This window comes from Panthera onca, chromosome D1 (assembly GCF_046562875.1).
Source record: "Panthera onca isolate mPanOnc1 chromosome D1, mPanOnc1 haplotype 2, whole genome shotgun sequence".
NCBI classification, from domain to species: domain Eukaryota; kingdom Metazoa; phylum Chordata; class Mammalia; order Carnivora; family Felidae; genus Panthera; species Panthera onca.
Window position 1 is genome coordinate 53,196,849 of NC_138348.1, and position 23,655 is coordinate 53,220,503.

A 23,655-nucleotide genomic window follows, 5' to 3' on the forward strand; every position below is an offset into this window, starting at 1 on the left:
AAATTAATCATGGTAGAACTGAGTCAGTGCCTTGTTACCTAATGAGTAGGAAGCAGATGAGAACATGGAGTTTAACAGATGGTGCTATTCAAGTATAATCTTCGATGTGAGGGTAATCTGCCTGTGACATCTCTCACGCCATTGATTGCCAGAATTGATTCAGCTGATCTGGCTGGCTAGGCAGGTGTCCCCTTCCTCCCTCACCACTCCATGTGTGTCCCTCCAGAAGCTACAGCTGCGAGCTCAGTGGAAGAGGATGACCTTCCCCTATAATAGAGGAGGGCCATTCTTTGGTTAAGGGGACACAAGTATCTGCCCTCTCCTGCTAGGACCTCCAAGCAAGCTCTCAAGTATAATCTTTTTTTTTTAAATGTTTGTTTGTTTATTTATTTTTGAGAGAGAGGGAGTGAGCACAAGTGGGGAAGAGGCAGAGAGGCAGGGAGACAGAATGTGAAGCAGGCTCCAGGCTGTGAGCTGTCAGCACAGGGCCCAGCGCAGGGCTCAAACTCATGAACTGTGAGATCATGAGCTGAGCCAAAGTTGGTCGCTTAACCAACCGAGCCACCCAGGTGCCCCTCAAGTATAATCTTTTACTGAGTAACACACCTACATAATTTTTCCACCTTACTCCACTTCCTTTGGGAAAATTTTGGTCTTTTTTACACTATCAATCAAAGGCAGATCTGAAATATTTTATACTTTGTACACATAGTTTCGTGCTTTGTTGTCTATCTTGTTCTTGTTCAGATTACATGCCCTTCATGGGGCAACTGCATGATGGTGGAAGCTCCATCATGGGTCCCTGACTGGCAGAACTGGAGAGCACAGTAAACTTCACACATTATATGATGTGAGGCATGTAGCATGACTCAGAAGCTGGTTTGTTGAACTAAGGCACAGATACTTTGTTATTGTCCATATCACACAGAAAAGTGAGCTAATCATGGCTTTTAAACACTGAATCAGGGGCACCTGGGTGGCTCAGTCGGTTGAGTGTCCAACTTCAGGTCATGATCTCAAGGTTCGTTGGGGGATTGGGTCCCATATTGGGCTCTGTGCTGACAGCTCAGAGCCTGGCACCTGCTTTAGATTCTGCATCCCTCTCTCCCTGCTCCTCCCCCACTCGTGCTCTGTCTCTCTCTCTCAAAAATAAGTAACCATTAAAAAAATAACCAAAAATATTAAAAATAAATAAACTCCTTGAATCACTTTTATCTATGAGGCAGGAACTGAAAATCATATAGGCATAATCACTAAGCCATACTGACAGTTTCACTTTCTTGGGTACGAAGTAAGTTTTTGCTAACAGCGAATAAATTTTATGATGCTTCTCAAGAACAATAATAATCATCTAAATTTTGTACACATTACATTTGGAGAGCTAGCATTTTTTATCACCTTTGTCATCATATGACACAATCAATGAGTATCCCTCCTCATGCAGCCCTGCACCAAACAACAATAAGTTCTATGAAGACAGGAAGGAAACTTTTCTATGTTGTTCCTTCTTGCCTCAGATCTATTACAAAGTGTTGCATACAGGGAGTGACATTTAAACAGAAAGATATGTAGTTACCCAGCCATAGATATAATTTTAGTTGCATTGAGTGTGCTGACGATAATCATGGTTCTGTTCATTTGTTGGTCTTGCAGTTAACACAATTGCTGTGCTGAATGTGAAGTTCTGGTATTAACATCTATATGAACTCCTTTGAAAAATGCTAACCAACAGGTTTTCTTATCTTCTCTGTGTCTTCCTAAGATTTACTCAGATACTTAACCTCAACGCCTGTTGTTTAATCTTTCTGTACCAGTACACTTTAACCACATTACTTCCTGTGGCTTGTGGTTTTTTCAGGCTGAGAACATGGGCCCAGAGTGAGAGATCTTTCATTTGTATCCCTCTGCAACAGGAGATACAGGAATTGGAGGGAGACACAGAGCCCTAAGGAGGATTTATTATTCCCTGCTCCTTGGGAGCATAGTAAACTGGAAAGTGGATCACAGCAATGTGGTTAGCATCAGAGATAGACTTTGAGTGGCAGGAGGACCATGACTCATTGAGCTTTCCTACCAACCCATGTTTCCTTGTACCTGGCATGCTCAGATTTCCTCACTGGTTTCTCCCATCTTAAATCTGATGTCTCAGGGGATGTTCCCAGGGCTTCAGTGCCATCTTCCCACCCTCCCACCCTCTCTTGGGCCTCTGGTTCCCTCCCACATCTTCCAGATAAGTTTTTTATTATCTCTTCTCAGACATGCTCAAAAACATCAGGTTCTCTATTAACTGTAATTTTCTTTTTTTTAAAAAAATAACAATCATTTATTATCTCACAATTTCTGCAGATCAGAAATTCAGGTACTGCTTAGCTCAGGGTCTCATAAGAGTGCAATGAAGGTATTGGTCAGGCTGCCTTCTCATTTGGTTCTTGGGTTCTTCTCTCAGTCTCAATCCTATAACTGGGAGAATTCAGTTCCTGTCCTTTATAGTTAACTGTAATTTTCAAATGATAGATTGATCCAAGGTTTTATAGCCCAAAGCTGCCCCATCAAAACTTCCTCAGATATGCATCATGGGTACTGGGATCTGTGTTTTGGAGGAAAGGGAGTTCTTGAAAGCTGAAGAGAAGGGATCCTGATTTAAAAGTCAGCTTTTAGACTCCCCCTACTGCCAAACATCACTTTCTTCACATTCCAGAAGCTCTTGTATTTCATACAATCTTCTCACACAAAGTCTAGAGGGAATCCATTAGTCATCTGGGGCCCAGGATGTGGGATCAGATCAGAGATTCACAGGGAATAAAAGGATGGATATGGGACTTGTGGGAGGCAAGAGAAAGGAGAGTATTAGAGAGACAAGAGGCCCTTGGATAAAGGAACTCCTCTCCTTCAGTCCTCACAATTGTCTCACCTCTACCTTGCCCCTGTTCACACCCCATAAACAAACCCACACACACACCCACACAAACACACACACACACACACACAAAGCCCTGCACTCCCCTCCAATAGTCAGCAAGATATACAAAGCAAAAATAGACTATACCAAAGTCACATCTACTGTAAATCTCTGCCTCACCGCCACACTCCTGACCATCCCTCTTTTCTTTTCTGACCTGTGAGAATGAAAAATGGGACAACCACTATGAAAAACATCTGGCAGTTTGCTATGACACAAAATATACTTTAACCCTAAAAGCCAGTAAGTCAACTTATATTATGCACTCAGGAGGGATGACTGGTTTGTATTTTTAGAAGAGTGGACAGGGAGATCTCACCAACCCCTGCATGAGTATCCACTACAGAAACTTCCCCTCTTTTCTCCCTCAGAAGGGAAACCTGGCTTTTCTTCATTCCTGAGAACTGCCCATAGTCTAGGAACTCACTGGGAAGAAGGAGGCAAACCAGGAGAAAGGAACGTTTGGCCTAGGGCATTGTTGGGAAATCCCACAAAGTACTCTGGACTCTTCCTGTATTTCCATGAATAATAATTGAGTAAAGCCAGGTAAACACAGAAAAGGATTTCCGATGAAATAGAATGACTGCAGAAATAGGAGAGGATATTAACTTTTCATTAGTATATTCAGTTAAAGAGGCTATTAATAATTGTAAAATAAGATGGGCAGCTATAAAAGTGATAAGAAAAAATGCCTATAATGCTAAAATATTTATTTTACAATTAGATAAGATTCTTTAAAAAATCTTTATTTAAGCAAGTTAAACAAAGCTAAGGCAATAATTTTGAAAGTAAACTAATATGTACTTTTTAAAATTATTTCAAAGTCACAGGTAAATGTGACGAGGTTTTGGGGTAAGGTGGGGGGTCCAGAGCTGACGACCAAGAATGAATTCTTGAAGACATCTTTGGTGCAAAAAGGTGATTTTATTAAAGCACGGGACGGGACGGGACCCATGGGCAGAAAGAGTTGCTCTGGGGTTGTGAAGAATGGCTGGTTTTATATTATGGAGTTGGGGGTAAAGTCAGAAGGAAGGCCTTTGATATGCTAAAGAAACTCCTAAGATACCTGAGGCCTTGCTATTGTCAAGCTAAGGTTGTTTTCCCTCTTGTAAGGCATTAACAGTAGGATGGTAGGGCATTCCTGGAGAACTGTTGTAGTCTGTATTTGCCTCAAGTATTTGTCAATGGGCTGCAGGTTATAAGGAAATTTAATTTTACCTGACATTTCCTTCTCCATATCACTGTGGAAGGGTGATGTGGGGCTACAAGTTTCTCGAGATTAGGCTATTGATAAGATTGCCTTTTTCTTGTAATTTACCAAGGCATTTGTAAGCTGATGGAGACCCATGTCCTGTATGACTGCTATCTCTATCAGTTGGCCACTTGTTTTCTTTCCTTTCTTTTGTCCTCGGGCAGCCAGGAATGCCTAAAGAATGTCACACACATCCCACCTTGGGGGGAGTGGGTGTGCCAGTTTGTACTTTGTCCTCTGCCCGCCCCACGCTACCTCATGAAAGGGAACCAGAAAAATAACAGACATCATTCTAGATGGATGTTTATGTTAGGAGGCAGCAGCAATTATTAAAAATATTCTACTAATTTTCACAATAACTCATCAAGTAATTTTCATTACTTTTTTTTTTATAAATGAGAAAGAGTATCTCATTAAATTTACTTTATTTGATAAGGGCCAGTATGTGGCAACACCAGAATTATAATAAAAGTCCACCTGTGATATAGAAAGAGAAATACTGCATGATCTCACTTACATGTTACACTAGGAAGTAGAGATTAGGATGGTGGTTGTCAGGGGCTGGGGGCGGGAGGAAATGGGGAAACACACACACACTCACACTCACACACACTGGTAACTATGTAGAGGTGATGAACAGGTTTATTAACTTGCTTGTGGTGATCATTTCACAACATATACATGTATTCAAATATCAAGCTGTACAGCTTAAAAGTTTATAATGTTTATGTCAATAACATCTCACTATCTCAAAGCTGTTAAAAAACTGAAAACAAGTATGCCTATGAGGTATGTGTGTGTGTATCAAAGGCAGAACTGGAAGAGTCTTCTCAGTAGCGTTAAGGATCTGAAAAATGGGGGAATTGAGAAAAGTGTGTAAGGTATGTCTCTGGGTTATTTCTCACACCTGTATGTGAAGCTGCAGTTACCTTTCATTTAAAAAAAAAAGTTGAGGGGCACCTGGGTGGCTTGGTCGGTTAAGCGTCCGACTTCGGCTCAGGTCATGATCTCACGGTCCGTGAGTTCGAGCCCCGCGTCGGGCTCTGTGCTGACAGCTCAGAGCCTGGAGCCTGCTTCCGATTCTGTGTCTCCCTCTCTCTCTGACCCTCCCCCATTCATGCTCTGTCTCTCTCTGTCTCAAAAATAAATAAACGTTAAAAAAAATTTTTTTTTTTAAAAAGTTGACAATTTTGGAAATTCTTCTCTAGGGTACAAGTTTTCCTTCGGTTTTGTATCCTCAGCTGAGCTTTGCTTCCAGGTGGGCAGGGCCCAGGCAGAGGCACAAGTATCCAGAAATCTGTCGGTTTTTCCAGAAGATTGGGCACTGGGCTCGAGAGCTGGGTGAAGAGAGGAGAGATTGCAGAACTGAGCAGGGGCCCAGTCATCAAGCCTCCTTTATACAGGTAAAGAGAGTGATGTAGGGGAACAAAGGCTGAAGGAAATGACAGATAAAATAAAATTTCCTTATAACCTGCAGCCCATTGACAAACGCTTGAGGCCCGGAGAGTACAACATTCCTCCAGAACTCCCTACTGCCTTAAGGTTAATGCTTTGCTAGAGGGAAAAAAACCCTGAGCTTATTAGCCAGGCCTCCAGGATCCTGAGTCTTCTTGAGCATATGAAAGTCCTTTTGGAAACTTCCCCCTGACTTTACCTCCCCCAACTGCCAAGTATATAATCAATCACTCCTCATAACTCCAGGGCAACTTTTTCTGCCCATAGTTTCTGTCTTTGTGCCTTACTTTTTGTTTAAAATTTTTAAATGTTTATTCTTGAGAGAGAGAAAGAGAGAGAGGGAGAGAGAGAGCATGAGCAGGGTAGGGGCAGAGAGAGAGAGAGGGAGGCACAGAATCCAAAGCAGGTGCCAGGCTCTGAGCTGTCAGCACAGAGCCCGATGCGGGGCTCAAACTCATGAACTGTGAGATCATGACCTGAGCTGAAGTCGGATGCTTAACCGACTGAGCCACCCAGGTGCCCCATGTCCCTGTACTTTAATAAAACCCCCTTTTTGCACTGAAGACATCTCAAGAATTCTTCCTTGACCTTGGGCTCTAAACCCCAACACATTTCCACATCAGAAAGCACTGAGAATTTCTCTAGAGGATCACAAACACACTATATATTTACAAGTGTGAAGAGTAAGGGAGAGGAAGCAATTGGATTGGCTTTCCTAGATCCCTCTGGAAAAATGATAATGAGGTCTCATTTCCTTTTCTGTCCTGAAGCGGGGCAGAGACATCATCTGCTGTCCCTGACTACAGAAGTGACCCAGATGTGGCTATCAAAAGGAGGATTGCCTGATACACTTTGGACACTTGTAATTTCATAATTTTGCACATACTTTCGTTATTATGATCCTATGAAGTTTTCTGCTACTTCTAGAAGATATTTTTGTATTTCCCCAGATTACTCATTGTAGCAATAGGGTGACAGGAAAACAGAGGTCAAAGGGAAATTTTAGAAGAACAATTTCCTCCAGTTTCCATGGATGAGTGCTGATAGAGATGTGTGAATGCACGCACGCACACACACACACACACACACACACACACACACACAGGTTCTAGAAATATTCACCTTGGAATCCCTTGTGTTATCAAAGGTCATCCAGAGATGAAGCAGATGGGAATTTTGTGGACAAGCAGAAATGAGAGCAGATCCTGTTTAACCAACAGCCCACTTTTTCTCTCTGTAGCTCTGAACGTAGTTAAGAAAGAGTTGGAAATGAAAAAGCTAAAAGACACAGGGATCCCACCAAGCCTCAAATGGACATCCACTGCAGAGATAACTCCCCTCTTATCTCACTGAAGGAGGAAAGCAGGATTTCCCTCTTCCTTCCTGAGAACTTTCAAGTCACTGCAAAAGGAAAGCTGACCAGGCAAGCAAAACACTTACCTACACCATTGCTAAGAAATCCCATGATTGTACTTCTCGTACTGTATCACTGTGAATAATAACTTTTAAAGCTGGGCCAACATCTCAAATGAATATTTAACTTCAATGAAACAGAATTACTGCAGAAAAAATAAAAAAAAAAGACTAGGTACCTATGCAAAAAAAATTAATTTATTTTACAATCAGCTAAAATTTAAAGAAAATTGAAATTCTTTAATGAAGTTATTTTATTTCTTAAAACAAAATGAAGGTACTAATGTTGAAAGAAAGCTAATATGTATTCTTAAGATCATTTATTTTGGTCACAGTGAGAGGGAGCCAAAAAATGAAGACACCTTATTGGATCCTGTTTATGTACTAGAAAACATTGTTAATTTTCACAATTCTATATCAGGTACTTTTTTTTTCTTTTCTTTTTACAAATGAGAAAACTGAATCCCACAGAATTTCATGAGACACTGACACAGCTTATATTTTTTAGGAATTAGAGCAATTATTTATAATATTTATTAATAATTTGAGACACTTAAGATGCTTTATTTTTATTTTTTAATGTTTTATTTATTTATTTTTAATTTTTTTTTGAGAGAGAGGGAGAGACAGAATATGAAGCAGGCTCCAGGCTCTGAGCTGTCAGCACAGCACCCGACGAAGGGCTCAAACCCATGAACTGCAAGATCATGATCTGAGCCAAAGTCGGACGCTTAACCAACTGAGCCACCCAGGTGCCCCTAGATGCTTTATTTTTAATGACATTTATTTTCTCACAATGATCCTAAGTACAGTGCAGTTTTCACACCAAGCTTATTTTAAGAAAATAAACACAACATTAATGTATGTTATTCAAGGTTGCATTTGCTATGTGTGGAGAGAGGACAGGAATTCAGACACGCTGAACATAAACTTCCGTTCTTACTATTTATGATATTTTCTCATTTTCTCCCGAACTCTTTGATGAGTAAGAGGCATCATGAGAACACTGACACACCACTAAGGGTTCAGTCTTTAGTGAATAATTCCTACACTTAGGTCTTTGATAATACATCAAAATTGTTGAAAAGATTTCCTTCATCTTTTTAGTCATGACAGAGGAAATGGGATTGTAACAATCTGGCAGAGTTGTTCCGTCAATAATGATCTTTCTTTATGAGGCATCAGCCCTTTTTTTTCCGTTGGGACTATGGAAAATTATGAACAGAGATTCTTTCCTAATGCAAACATCACACTGGGAAAAACATTCTTCAAGGCAAACTGTACACCCTGCTAATGAATGAAGGTGTTCACGTAGAGAAAAGGGAGGCAGCAAGGGACACACGGTGAGACAGACTCAATGCATTAGGTGTACCTAAGGCAAACGCAACTACAAAGAAATAAGTAGGGGTGTAAGAAGGTTCAAGAGCTTGGCGAGCACAGAGTCATGGGGGTCAGTATATTTCCCAGGGTTGAAATACAGAAAAGCTTTCTGAGAAAAGGAACATGAAGAGAATTTATAGATGAGAAACCTATAGTTTGTGACATTGTAAAAGGAGACGGTGCCAGCCTTGTAGTCTAGGAAAACTCCAACACAATGGGGAGGAACAGGCAAGGCCAGGATTAAGATGAAGGGGTCAGAGAAGGAGGACTCCTCAAAAGCATTATATTCAAGTTGATTCTGTAACCCTTTAACGCAGTAGCCATATTAGGTTGATACCCAGAGTAAACATATTGGTAATTTTAAGTACGTCTAACATGAAATTTCATATTGGATTCTGGGCATGTTCTATCATATACCCCCCAAGATCAAACTCCCAGTAATGTTTCCCCGAACTGATAATCAGGGAGCCCGGGACACCATAATCGCTGTTACACGCATTATATGATTTCCAACAGCACATATATCTCATTGGTCTTCGTCCCGTAGAAATGCCAAAATACGTCGTATTTTGGGGTCAGTGTGGAATCACGTGAGCTGCAAAAAAAGTACAGGGTTGGGTGAGGGATATGACATAGCTTTATTTGTGACCCTGTGAGAGGGATCTGATCTTGGGAATAACTGGAGTGGGAACTATGAAAAATCTGTCTTCGGGGAGCAGTATAACACTGAAGAAGCACAATATGTACGTTATGTGTTACAGGGGAAAATATGGGTCTCAGAACATAAGACCTACTAGGAATGAAAAATTCTGAAAGATGGTAAGTACAAGGTGGCGTGATGATACTGATATCTCCTTACCTTGCTAGTGCTAAACATGTGTCGGCTCTCAAAAAACAAAAAACAAAACAAAACAAAACCCCATAATCAACATAAGCAAGGGAGGCAGCCCTGAAATCTCTTTCCCCTGAAGATCAGGGGAAAGACTGGGGATGATGGTGAGATAGTGAACTGGTGAAGGAGAGTATGAACCAGACACCCAATGAAATATGACCATATCATCAGCACAGGACATCCAGTCTCCTTTGTCTTCTCTCTCCATACCCAGAAATTGTGCCCTTTTCCCCATTTAGCCCCTGCCATCACAAGACTCCCACAGCCACCCACTTGCTCTAACACTCCTCACCTTTTTTAAAGGCTTGTATTATCTCTTTCAGATCAAGAGCTCGGAATGTGTTCCTTTGTCCCTTGAGAAAAGTTTTTGGTTTCTTCAGACTCAAGACCCTGCTCCTAGGGATGACAAAAATTGAACCCCACACTTCTGACTTTTTGTCCCTCCACACAACTTTTTATCTTCACCCCATTGAAGCGCTTGAACCCTGAATACCCTGAGAAAGAACAGGAAACTTGTGACCTTAGAGTCAGGGAAAAGTGTTCACACCTACCCTCTCTCAGTTGCCTTCTGTGTGACTTTAGGAAGGTCTTGACCTCTCAGAGGCACAGTTTCCAAAATTAAATCATGAACCTCTCCCTCTCTAAATCCTAGAAATCATGTAAAATTACATGAAATAATGGATATAACAAAACAAAACTTTGGTACCTTTAAAAAAAACTTAAACTCTGCTTCCCAGCAGGAAAGCCCTCAGAATAACATCTGAGCTTTCAGGTTTTCTGGGAAAGTTTGCAAACACTTGGAACTTGAGCACCAAACTAACGATGGCCTGAATTTCCTGTGTTAGGAAAAAACTCGATGTTGTCACATAGGTGTGCAAAATTGAGACACAAGGATGCCACCTTTCCAATCTGGCTTCCAATGTATGAGATCAAGATGGATCACTTGTGTATACTGGGGCCAAAATATTTCTTGATATTCGAGTCTGTTTTTGGAAATCTAAGAGCTGCATAGAAGGTCTCTTCCATTCCAAGGGCAGAAATTTAAATATAAGGGAGCTGTCTCCAACTCTGGGTGCTTGGCAGATAAAGAAGATATGACACTCCCAGGATAAGCCAAGCGCCTAAGAAATATGAGAACCTGAGTTAGATATGGGCATGCAAGGTGAATAAAAGCTATCATGTCACAAGGGTCTGCCACGCCTTAGCCTTGATACTGCTACTGACCCAAACTGTGTGACTTCCCACCACCCAAATTCTCTACCACAGAGCCTGGTCTATTCTCAACAGTTACAGAACACTCAAACCACAATTTGTGAACAGAAATTTCACATAAAACTATACATCCAAATTGTCCGGCCCTGAGAAATGTTTTATTCTAACTGATCACCACAGAACTCTAATGCCTTTAAACCTCTTTCACCATCTCTGATCCCCCACACATACCTTTCCATGAGGTGATTCACATCCTAGGGAGAAAAGGGAAAACATGAGTCAAGAGGTAACAGGTCCTCCCCACTTACAAAGCATCATCACATCCCCACCAACCCTACGGTGGGAATAAAGATGGTCCCAATGTGAGAGCAAATAAGTAAAGATAAGACCCAGGCTAATCATTCCAGAAGACTCATGTGAGGTTGTCAGATTTCCTAAAAGGTAGAAACAGCTTTGAGCCTTGTGGAAGTAAAGCATGAAGCTTCTAGTATCTGGAGTGGAGACATATTTACGAGGAAAACAACAGTTCCATAATTTTTTCCCCAAGTGCATGAGATGATATGAATAATGCATGGCTCTTTCATTTATTCAATAGAAACGTAAGGGGATTTGCTATTATTTGCCAAACAACAGGATAGTCTTTGGAGAATCAAAGATGAGTAAATAATATCCCTCAAGAGGTTTCCATGCCTTTGCTGAGGATACGAGCAATATATGAAGGTAGGCATTTTTCAAGTCTCTCTTCTCATTACACGCTATCTGTAAGTGACCTTGTCCACTCCCTTAAGTTCAACACACACCCATGTCCACTTAATTTCCAACCCTATGTTTTTACTCAGTTTTGTCTCTTAAACGCAGGTTAATGATTTCAGTAGTGAACAGGCCACAGAAACAAGTAGGTTAGGATGTCTAATATGTAACTTACCATTCACCAACCAAACCGTCTCCTCCCTTACACTCCATTGTTCATAAGGTTGCCAATATCCATTCAGTCACTGTCCTAAACATTACAATATTTACAACACACTTCAGTCTCCACCAAGCAATTCAGTCCACATTCTTTGTCTAATTTTTTAAAGTTTTTATTTAATTATTTTTAATTTTTTAAATGTTTTTGAGAGAGGGAGAGAGAGAGAGTACAGGAGAAAGGCAGAGAGAGGGAGAGAGAGAATCCCAAGGAGGCTCCATGCTGTCAGTGCAGAGCCTGACACGGGGCTCGATCTCACAAACTGAGATCATGACCTGATCTGAAATCAAGAGCTGGACACTTAACCAACTGAGCCACTGAGGCGCCCCAAGTTTTTATTTAACATTCCATTTGGTTAACATACATACATAATACATACTCATAATACATACATACATAACTCATACATAGTATGAGTTCAGTTTAGTCCACTTTCTTAAAGGTTTTAGCCATCTGATTTTCTTTATCATCACAGATATTGCTTCATTTGTTTGAACAAATATCTACCAGTATATTTGATGTCCTCTACCTCAGACTTCACGTCTCTCATGTCGCCAAAAACTAGGCCAACAGGTGGGTCTACAAGGGCCATTAAAAATAAATGCTCTCTGTATTAGGGCTTTTGTGTTGTATATGACAAAAATCAAAACTAGATTAAGTAGAGAAAAGGATCTGGGGGCAGTTATAACTTTAATGAAAGCTTAATTTTGAAGCTCAAACCCTGTCATCAGGACCCTATGTCTTTCTCCAAATTCTACTTATTCCCTCTTAATTGACTTTATTCTCAGTTCATAAAGGAAACATGAATCTCCTGATATAAACTCCAGAAGAAAAAAGAACTTCTCTTCCCAATTAAAACAAAAAAAACCTCTTATGGCTGCATGGCACTGCCCTGCATTGGATCAGGTGCCCATATTAAAAGCATCACTGTAGGGGCGCCTGGGTGGCTCAGTCGGTTAAGCGTCTGACTTTGGCTCAGGTCATGATCTTGTGGTTTGTGGGTTCAAGCCCCGTGTTGGGCTCTGTGCTGACAGCTCAGAGCCGGGAGCCTGCTTCAGATTCTGTGCCTCCCTCTCTCTGCCCCTCCCATGTTCGTGCTCTGTCTCTCTATGTCTCAAAAATAAATAAACGTTAAAAAAATTGTTTAAATCATGTATCCAATAATTAAAATTGGTATTAAAATTAGTATTAATCTGAGGTAGATGATGATAGGGTAAGAGACATGCTGTAATCACTTGAATAACCACTATGGGGGAAAAAAACTAACACTGAAACAAAACAAAACAAAACTCCCACAGAAATAGGAAAATTTAAAATTAAACTTAAAATATTTGTTTAACTCAAACAAAGCTAGTCAAGGGAAACCAGAACAATGAAAACTACAGGCAACATATGGAAAGAAAATAGCAATATGATAAATTTAAATACAACAACACCAAAAATTGCATTAAATGTTATTGTTTTAACATCCCAATTAAAAAGCAATGATTATACGGGTGCTTGGTGGCTCAGTTGGTTGAGCATCCAACTTTGGCTCAGGTCATGATCCATATTTTGGATCCAAAGACACAAATACAGTAAAAAGATAGAAAAATATATACCATGCAAGCAGTAATCACAAGATAGCTCAAGTATTTATATTAATACTAGACAAAATAGACTTTAAGACAATAAATATTATGAGAGAATGAGAGGGAAGTTTCAGAATGATAAAAGGTTCAGTATGTCAAGAAAGGATATAACAATTATAAACGTATGTGTACCTAACAGCAGAGCTTCAAAATACACAGAGCAAAACTGAAAGGATTAAACAAAAATAGACAATTTAGTAGTTGTAGATTTCAATAGCTCACTCTCAATAACTGATAGAATAACTTGTATGAAAATCTGCAGATACAGAAGACATGGATGATACTATCAACCAACTTGACCTAACTGACATCTATAGACTATTATATCTAACAAACGCAGAATATACGTTCTTCTCAAATTCATACAGAAAAAGTTTGTGGACATACACTATTTTAGTCCATGAGACAAGTATCAATACATTCAAATACTGAAATAATAAAATATGTGTTTTCTGACTGCAAAGAAATTAAATTTGAAATCTGCGGCAGAAGAAAAAGTGAGAAATCAAGTATTATTAAATTAAACGCACACTTTCTAGGGATTTACCCAAAGAATACAAAAATACAAATTCAAAGGGATACATGCACTCTAATGTAGCATTAGAGCTGCATTATCTACAATAGCCAAATTATTGTAACAGCACAAGTGTCCACTGACTGATGAATGGATAAAGATGTGATATCTATATGTAACGGGATATTACTCAGCCATAAAAAAAATGAAATCTTGTCATTTGCAACAACATGGATGGAACTAGAGAGTATTATGCTAAACGAAATAAATGCAATGCATTTATATCATTAAATACTATTATCAGAAAAGATGGTCTCAAATAAGTAATGAATGTTTCTACTTTAAGAAACTAGAAAAAGGATGGCAAACTAAACCCAACACACACATACTCACATTCATGCGTGCATACACATACATACACAAAGGAAACAATAAAGATAAAAGCAGACACAAATGACACAGAAAGGTTAAAAAAAAACCCTAAAGTCAATGAAATAATAGTTGATTCTTGAAGAAAATCAAGAAAGACAAATTGACCAAAGACAACTAAACTGACCAAAAAAAAAAAAAAAAGGAAAAAAAAAAAAAGAAAGAAAGAAAGAAAAAGAAAAAAGCACACCACCAAAATCAGGAATCAAAGAGGGGACATTACTGTGAGTGTTGGAAAAGCTAGAGGTATTATAAGTGATTATTACGACCACCTTTATGTCTATATATCAGGCAACTTAGAGTGGAATGATCCCTACAAAGACATATATTACAAAAACTGACTTAAGAACTTCAACAAAATGTAAATAAACCTAATACATATTTTTAAATATTATTTTAAGTCTTTTACAAAAGAAAAGCCCAGAATGAGATGGCTTCACTGGGTGAATTCTATTGAATGTTTTAAGAATAAATAATACTAGTCCTTCACCACTTACTTTTTGTTTGTTTGTTTTTCAGAAACTAGAAAAGGAGGGAGAAGAAAAATCTTAGTTCATTCTATAAGGGAAGAACAAGTCTCAGGATGTGAAGTTCATTTGTCTGTGACCAAGCTGAATCGGGAAGAGGTACCAGATAAGTCCTTAGCACTAGATCACAGATAACAGAAGCCCATAGACTATCCCTGGATACGAAGCAAATTCTCTCCACAGTCAGATTTCTGCACTGCACTTGATAAATAAATATGCAATTGTTCCTTGCTATTTATTCCTATAAGCTCTGACAGAGATGCAGGAAAGGGATACTCTGCAGGGCCAAAGGAACCTTAGAGTCACCACCAGGAAGAGCAAAGCAACACGGGAGAGAAGGAAACTTGGTCTTCATTTTTCTCAAATCTCAGGTGCTGGCACTTCTTCCCGAGTCTTACCTGCAGCATGTCCATCGTTGACCCCTGCAGCTGATGTTCCAGATCCAAGATGAGGTCGGTCAACAGCTGGCTATGCCGGGCCAGTTCATCCTCAGCTTCAGCCAGGCTGCCAAGAACAGCTTTCTCCTCGTTTTCCAAATTCTGCAGCTCCCTCAGCTCCTCATACTCCAGGATGTCCTTCAGTTTTTTAAACTGTGCCTGGATACTTTGTCTCTCAGTTTGCATTTGTTTCTTCAGGAATGAGAAAGAGAGAGAGGTACCTGGGCTATCAGGCCGAGACTAGGAACCAGAAAGAGAACTCCTTTCTTTGGAAAGTTCTCACAGGGAAATGAAATAGAAGCCAGGGAGCAATTCTTGGGAAAGCTGACTTTTCCTATCATCTTTTCTCCATCACATTCCAAAATAATGGCCTCAAGTTTGCATTATTGAGGCTAACCCTGAGCCCCAGTGGGATCCCTGGGTATGGCTTAGCTTTCACACAGCTGTCCAGGACAACCAAGTCTCCTCATATTATTCTTGACCCCCACCCCTTCACCCTTGGCTGAAAACTGAACGGTGCGGACAGAACCATGAGTCATTGCTAAATGTCTTCCCCTAGAAAGAGAAAAGACTCAAAATCACAACAGGAATGTAGCACAGAATTCACTAGCCATCTTCTATGTGAATACCTCCTTCTAAACATCTGTGTTCATTTATAATAGGTTCACTTCTCAGCCCCAACCCTTATCAGGGAAAGGATAAAGAAGAGGACCAATCAAATGACTTTTGGACATAGAAACTATCAGGGAACAAAAAGGAAGGAGGCTCTTTGTTAGTAAGGCCCAAGGTCCTGTCTAGATTTTTGTCAAACTCCCTCAGGAAACATCTCCCACCTTCCAGGAAGTTCTCTCTTCTCCGATACCAGCTTCCAACATCCTAGTTTCCTGCTGGTCTTCCTTCAGCTTCCATAGAGCTTCCTGGAGCTTCTTCTATGAGACAGGAATCACACCATAGTCAAGCTATGAGATTCCTCAGCATTAGCATAGGGTATAAATGAGGGGAAAAATCAGGCTGATCTCCGAAGAGACAAGAGTTTACAGAACCGGTGAAAATAGCAATTAGAATCCATGAGTTGGAAGAAAACTGGAGGTGGTGGTGAATGTGTTCTTTAAGACTCAGGTGATGGACATCACCATCCCCTTGTCAAAAGAGTGACTGATTCTCTTTGTACCAGAAGAACAAGCTGAATCCTGCAGCCAGGAAAGAAATTACATCTCAATCTACCCTACTGTTCGACTGTTCGACGGAGTGATGAGAGCCTCTCTTGGGCACGAAATCTCCACCCATCTAGCGCAAGATACAAAAGTATCTACTTTTGGTTAAACCTGTGTGGTAGGGTTACAGAAAGTTGTAATTGAATGGAACGGCCAAAAATGTTCTTTAGGCAAAAAACAAAAACAAACAAACAAAAAAACTGTCTTTCAGGTCTTGGAAGGTGAGAATAGAAAGACAAAATCACAGGCTTGGGCACAGCTCTCGGGTCTATGGTGACAAGGGAATGCAAGTTGAATACAAAGTGCTCATCAAGTATCGTTTTCTGCCCTGTATTTCCTCCATCCTGGTCTCTTACCTGGTAGTCCTGGGCAATCTCCTCCACGAGGACCGTGTGGTGACCGCGGTGCTCCTGAGACCGTTCGCAAAGCCAGCAAATGACCTTCCCATCCGTCTTACAGAAAAGCAGAAGTTTCTCTTCATGGCGCTCACAGAGATTTATCTTCTGCCCCTCCTCGGGGCTCACCTTGACCTCTCTGAGCCTCTCCACTATGTTGGCCACATGCCAGTTAGGCCGCAGCTCCCCAGTACAGTACCTGATTCGGCACACAGGGCATCTGCTTTCCCCTGCTTGGTTAGTCGTGGACTCCTTGGTCTTTGCAGTGATGCAGGCCTGGCAGAAGCTGTGGCCACAGTCTAGGCTCAGGGGCTGTGTTAGGATGTCCAGGCAGATGGGGCAGGTCACTTCCTCCTGTAAGCATTTCAGGAGTTCAGAAGCCATAGCAGCTGCTCCCTGTCCTGACTTCTGTGGCTCTTCTTGCTCACAGATCCCTGCATGATTGGGAAGGTTAAAAGGGGGCAGAATAAGAAAGGTAGGAATAAAATTACACTAATTGCGCAGAAATCGAGGACAGGCCAAAATCATATCGAAGGACAAGAAAGAAAAGGTGGAGAAACAAAAAAGGAGCGTGGGGACCTGGTAAACAGGACTTTTCTGTTTCAAGTGCATTACTCCTGGTTCATGTGACATGACAAATCCCATCTTTATCTGCGACGACTATTATTTTCCTTTTATTTTACTAAGCAAAAAGATGACCTGAGGCCTCCTCTACCAAGACCCTTGTGTGACCTACCATCTCTCTTGCTTTTTCTTTGCCATCTCCAAAACACAGCCCCACTGTAAAAAGCACCCATCCACATATGCCTTTGGGTTTTTATACCTGTCTTTCACTCAGCATGGATATTGCCCCTGACATCGGTATGACTCACTCTTACACTTCAGTAAACTCTCAACAAGTTCTCTTATCAAAAAATCCTGCTCTAACTTACAGTGTAACCATTGACATCACTTACGAGAAGTTTGCAGTGATTTCTCTTATCATGACATAATATATGACAGTATGTTTGTGTACACGGCAAAAGCAAACCCTTCATCAGACGTGTGAACAGAGGTGGTAAGTGACTTACAAAGATCATTTATCTCCAATACAGAGTTGGGATCAACTTAACGTATTCAAAGCCCTCCTACAGAGGTCTGTCCCCTATCCCAAAGAGCTCATCAAAGGCAAACAAAAGGACCCAATTAACACCCAGAACAATGGAAGGTGTGGGGATGAAGAGATCCAGACCAGCTGAGAGGTTCTGGGAAGTCCAGTGTTTATAACCAGTGAGATTTCAGCGTGGCCAGGAAATAAACCAGGGCCATTAACAGGAACCTAAAGGTGTGTATGTAGGGGGACAGTAGGGGAGATGGTATATACTCATAGGATCATATAAGTCAAATACCTGAAAAAAAAAATAGAAACACAGATGAAATGTTAGTCTTGACAAAGAAGTCTCAAAATATTGGGCAAGTTTATTCAATTATCATTAATGATGAATTAAATGCCAGCAACTTGACTAATACCCATAAACACCAAAACAAGTCTAAACAGAGTGTTTAACCTAAACGAGCAAGGGGGGGAGGGGGGAGAGGGAGAGAGAGAGAGAGAGAGAGAGAGGGAGAGAGAGAGAAAGACTGAGAGAGAGGGAGAGAGAGAAAAATCAAGAAACAGACTCTTAACTATAGAGAACAAACTGATGGTTACCAGAGGGGATGTGAGTGGGGGATGGGTTAAATAGGCAAGGAGGATTAAGGAGGGCACTTGCTGTGATGAGCATAATGTGTTGTATGAAGCGCTGAATCACTATATTGTACACCTGAAACTGATATAACACTATATGTGAACCATATTGGAATTAAAATTTTTAAAAACAGAGGGTTTAAACCACTATGGACTTGGCATTCATAAATTAAATAATAGACCACACACACATACACACACACACACATACACAGCGTGTGCAAGAAGATGCGGAAAACACTAGTAGAGAGATGCACATACTATTGGGAAAACAAATAATGGGGTAAATAAAGGGTTATCCAAGAATTCCAACTTGAAAACAGAAGGGTTGAATTGAAAGCTGAAGAAAATGAAGGAAAGATGGGATGAGACAGGGGACACAGTGTACTGGGTAGAGGAAGTGATCTGGTCAGAGAAAACATGTCACCTTGTATGAGTTTTAAAAGGTCAGTGTGGCTGGGGTGCAGAAAATTGCTGGGCCTTTGACATCACATGAGCCTTCAGTGGCCATCAAATAGAACACTCCCCAAATTACACAACGTTTAGGGAATCTTTTCCAAGAGCAGGGAGAAATTATCAAGGTTTTCTCATCAGAGAAGAGTAGGAGTATATTTAGCTCTGCACTCAGGCTGTGTGACAGATTAGGTGGATCCAGTGTGGAACTGGGAAGGTCAGGTGGGATGCCCACACAGCAACTCGGAGAAGGAGGATGATAGCTCGAGGGACAAGTTGATGAAGGAAGTGGAGGGCAGCAAGTTAAGAGTGAGAGATAAGATGAGGTAAAAGGATAGGGTTGGGAGTTGGGAACAAGGGGTTAACATCAGGCTTGGGATCTTTCTTCTGGTAAAGGTAACACTGGTTTACTCTACTGGCGGGTAGTTTCTTGTTCCTTTTTCTGGGAAACCTACCAGGTTACAATGAAGCGGAAGGTCAGCTGTCTTGCAAGGCCACAATATTAACAGCAAAAATGGCTTGATGTGTAAAGTGCATTGGGACTAGGAAGACTTTATACAGACCTTAAATGCCGGCTGGTAAGCAAAGACTCGCTTTTCACAAGGGGATTGTGACTCTTAGGGCCAAATAGGTCTTGTTTAGGCCCCTGGAAGCTGTACTCATGGGATTTCACCAGGTAATCAGCCCTTTGTAGCACTAGGCTTATGGATGGCAGGTTCACCCACATCTACCTAGTCTGGTTTCTTAAGAAGCTGAGATAGCAGGGATAAAATACCTCCTGTATCACTGTAAGGGCCATCACTGATGGCTCACCTAAAGCAGCCATGCCAGCATGCTGTGCCTCCTGTCCTCTGGCCCCCAGATAAGCTAAATGAACCTGGAGGTTTGCATCTTGTCAGGTTGCATGGATGGAAATGGTGACCCAAAGTGGAAACTACTGCCAGTGGTCAGTCACCACAACTGCAGCTGGTGGGTGTCACACAGTGGTAGCACAATGACACTCATTCTCTGATGGCTCTGTGGCCACAGTCTAGATTCAGGGGTTCTGTCAGGAGCTCCAGGCAAACAGGGGTATGTGGCAAAAAACAGAGAAAGGGAAGATCTCAGTAATGATTAAGGTTCTGATGGCTGCCAAGGTTTGATGGTAACAAACGATCTCCAGTATGAGACAACCGATAAGGTTTCCCTTTGCTCCACACAAGGGAGGGGAAAGCTATGAAGGCAGCATGGAGATAAATTTAAATCTACTAAAACTGTCCACTCATGCCACGTTCATCATGCATAAAGGAAACCTGATGAGAATAAGGCAGCCATGCACTGCAAATATAATCCAGCTAATGGTAAAGATACTGAAAATAGTTCAAAGACCATATGAAGTAAGACCCCAGCTGGAGAGACCATGGGTCAGATGAGGCTCTGACAAACAGGAAGATGAGAGGTAGGTATCTTATCAGAGGTAGATATTATATTATATGTACCTATTACATAATAAAATCTACCCCTGTTACATGATAATATCTAGCCAAGCTATGTTATGAACATGGAGTGAGGCCTCCAATTATTTCTCACCCCATTCAAGATACAATCAGTGCAGAGAAGCATCAAGAGCCTTCTACGGGAAGGAGTAACAGCGAATGCATCCTGCTGTAGGGCTGTGGGGTTTATTGTCACACTAGGGCTATAAGGAGCTAATGACAAAGCAGCTGCTGTCACCACTGACACAGGAGGAGGAATGGGCAAAGGGGCTGGAGTTGCCATACATGGGGGAGGAGCTCACTGCTACTTAAGCCGTGACCCAAGGGCTCTGTGGCAATCTGGGAGATAGATACGGGAACATGAGTGGTATCTGCCTGACAGAACTCCCGGGTCAGCTGGCTGCCACAGGTGTCAGGACCCTACTCATGGGTCTTCTCCATACATCTGAGCTCGTGAGAATGCAAACTCGACGTGTTCCAGAGGCGAGAGCTAAGGACAAGCAAAAGGACATAAAAAGACAATTAACTATGTAAAAGTCCAAACAGTAAAGATACACACAAAATTTGATTCTTTTGTGACTAAACCAAACTGTTTCTCTAAGTATGATGAAGCCACGAGTTATGGACATATATGGGAAAGAGTCACTTTGCCTAAGTAGAATGGGAAAAGAAAATTGTGCTGTTTCATTTGCCAGGTAGTCATCTAATACTATTTAATATGAACTCCTTATAAAACTAGCAAAATGAAAAAGGAAGCAGAAAAGTAAACAAATCGATTCTAAAACCCTGTGATCATTGGCATGACAAGAGGTGTACTATTTGAGTTCAGAAGTCAGGTGCCAGTCACTGACCAGTGGCTGAGAGGGGCACAAGGAATATGCAGCAGAGGTAATAACCTCCAAAATCAGCTTTGATGAAGTGACGTTTGGTCAGATGAAGTAAAGTCAGGCAGGGTGGGAGAAGAGATCTGACGTGACAGGTGTCCCCCATCCCGCTGTAAGGGGGATGCAGCTGTACCTCCTATGGGAAGGGGGTGGAGTAAACAGAAGCTCCCCTGCTGTAAACTCCCTTCCCTCCTGGCTCTCAGGATTCTCTAACATACTTCTTCCCACATCTTTTTACATCGTTAACACCAATCAAACTCATTCTGTTTATTAAAAGTTAGAAAAGACCCCACATCTGGAGAATGTTCCCCTCACTCCTGATCTCTCAGGCAACCTGTTTCCGAGGCAGATATGGCCCGGGAGAAGGATGAGTAAGGTTGGTGATTCTCAAGGACCTTCTAGACGAGTTCACAGATGAAGGCTGCAGGGCCTGCCGGTTATCACCCCACCAAGCTCCTAGGCACAGACAGGCCAAGGTAGAATTTATCTAGAGTCATGCAGAAATACTTTATTGTTAGGCGATAGGCATTCAAACGTTAAGATTCAAAGATCCTTCTGCCTTCGCTCTTGCTGTGGAGAGCAGTAACTTTCTACCTCTGAAAAATGGAGGACTCTGGCTTGTCCTCAGCAAGGTGCAATTCACACTTGCAGAATGGGAAGGAGAATCTCCAGGGTAGACTCTGCCTGGAGAAATGAAGGTTCCTTCCAAGAAAGAACAAAGCCCTTCCATTCCAGTCTTCACAGCTCCCTTCTTTGAGGACTGCGCCTCCTCCAGCCGGCCTTCCCCACCCTCCCCGCCCCCCACACCCCCTCCCCTACTTGCACCCCTACCGGGCACTCTCAGCAGGAAGGCTGCAAGCTGGGCGTTGCCCCGCCCTTCACAGCAGCTGCGAGACCCCACGTTAGACTCACCCCAAAATTCGGATCTTCTCCCCACCTCTGCCCTCCGCAAACTACTGCACACAGCTTCCGACACCAGGGGAGAAGTCGTGCCTCGCCGAAGAAGAGTAGAGGCAGACGTGGTCAGGATCCTGTCCCCAAACCAGGCGCTAATCTCCGCTGAGACCCGGAGGAGCAAAGTGAAAACGGAAGTTGAATTCTTGGGGGAAGGCAGGACAGGAGGAGAGGCCACCGACCAATGGGAGGCCTCCGCATAGGAACCCCCGCCCCCCAGGAAAATGACCAGGTTTCCGAGCCGCGGCCGGATGGGCCCGGGATTGCGCTCCTGCTGCTCCCGTGCTTTATCAGGGTTAAGGCGGCCTTTGGAGAAGGAGGCTTACCCGAGCAGTGTAACTTCACACACACCCGCGTTTCCTTTTTCCGCTACAAATGAGCTGTCATGGGGAGGGAATAAAATTCCTCCTTTCCCACAAGGAGGACTCGCACTTGAGGCTGGCCTGGGGCGGCCACATGAGCAGGCTGTCTACAGTTCCGCATCCCCCCGCTGGGGTCTGTGAATCTGACCGGTGTGTGTCCTCATCGGCGTGTGAGAGGGCAGGACTGTGCAAATCTGGCATTACCTCACTCAGGTGGTCAGTCAGGGGCTGTCACAGAGTGGTAGCACAGCGAAGCTGACCTTCAGATTGTGGATTCAAGACGGCCAAAAATGACGCTTTTTCTATGGAGGCTGGGAAGATGGAGCTGTTTCAAGTGTCACGTTGGGCAACGCATCTAATACTTTTCAGCATATAATCTCTAAAATCCTAGCATAATAAAAACGAAGCAGGAAAATAATCGTGAAGGTTAATGTCATGTATCAACTTGACTGGCCCCGAGGTGCCCAGATTAAACATTTCTGGGTCTGTCTGGGAAGTGGTTGTTTCTAGATGAGATTATCATTCAAATCTGTCGACTCAGGTTGTCTTCACCAGTGTTGTTGGGCATCATTTAATTTGTTGCGGGGCCTGAGAAGAAAAAGGGATTCATCCCTTTTATTTCCTGCCTGCCTGCTTGAGCTGGGATACAGGTCCTCTCCTGTCCTTGGACTGGAATTTACACCATTACCCACCCCAGATCTCGAGCCTTTGGTCTCGGACTGACTTACACCACCAGCTTTCCTAGGTCTCCACTTCGCAGCCACCAGATCCTGGAACTTCTCAGCCCCAAATAATCATGTGAGCCAATTCCTCATAATAAATCTCCTTCATATTGGTTCTGTTTTTCTGGAGAACCCTGACTAACAATTCTGAAATTCTATGTCAAGTGGCATCGGTGGTGAAGTGTGATAATGACAATGATAACGAAACAGGGGAGCTGTGCAGTTTCAAAGAATGCATGCCAAACAGTGATGTAGGAGAGCCAACTGTACAAGGAGGGTGTTGTAAGGGTGATAATGTTTAACATTTTTTTTTAATTTATTTTTAAAGGAGAGAGAGAGTGCAAGCAGAGGAGGGGCAGAGAGAGAGGGAGACACAGAATCTGAAGCAGGCTCCAGGCTCTG

General features: G+C 42.1%; 1 protein-coding gene across 1 annotated transcript; it reads right to left on the reverse strand.

Moving 5' to 3' along the window:
• Positions 1-8,650: 8,650 nt before the first annotated feature.
• Positions 8,651-22,366, reverse strand: LOC144612683 (tripartite motif-containing protein 5-like). The gene is made up of 7 exons (XM_060605819.3): positions 22,128-22,366; positions 16,639-17,111; positions 15,902-15,997; positions 15,030-15,260; positions 10,795-10,817; positions 9,644-9,747; positions 8,651-9,054 (listed from the first exon to the last, which is right to left on the reverse strand). Exons 2-7 carry the CDS (start codon positions 17,059-17,061, stop codon positions 9,035-9,037), a joined length of 897 nt encoding a protein of 298 aa, XP_060461802.2. The 5' UTR covers positions 17,062-17,111; positions 22,128-22,366; the 3' UTR covers positions 8,651-9,034.
• Positions 22,367-23,655: the final 1,289 nt, after the last annotated feature.

What these genes read in the sequence shown, in the direction of transcription:
- LOC144612683 (XM_060605819.3), bottom strand. Translation starts at nt 17,061, where the DNA reads ATGGCTTCTGAACTCCTGAAATGCTTACAGGAGGAAGTGACCTGCCCC. An exon ending in AAGAGAGAACTTCCTGGAAG is followed by an intron (nt 15,261 to 15,901) that starts GTGGGAGATGTT and finishes TCATTCCTGAAG; the next exon opens with AAACAAATGCAAACTGAGAG. An exon ending in GTGAATCACCTCATGGAAAG is followed by an intron (nt 9,748 to 10,794) that starts GTATGTGTGGGG and finishes TGTCATCCCTAG; the next exon opens with GAGCAGGGTCTTGAGTCTGA.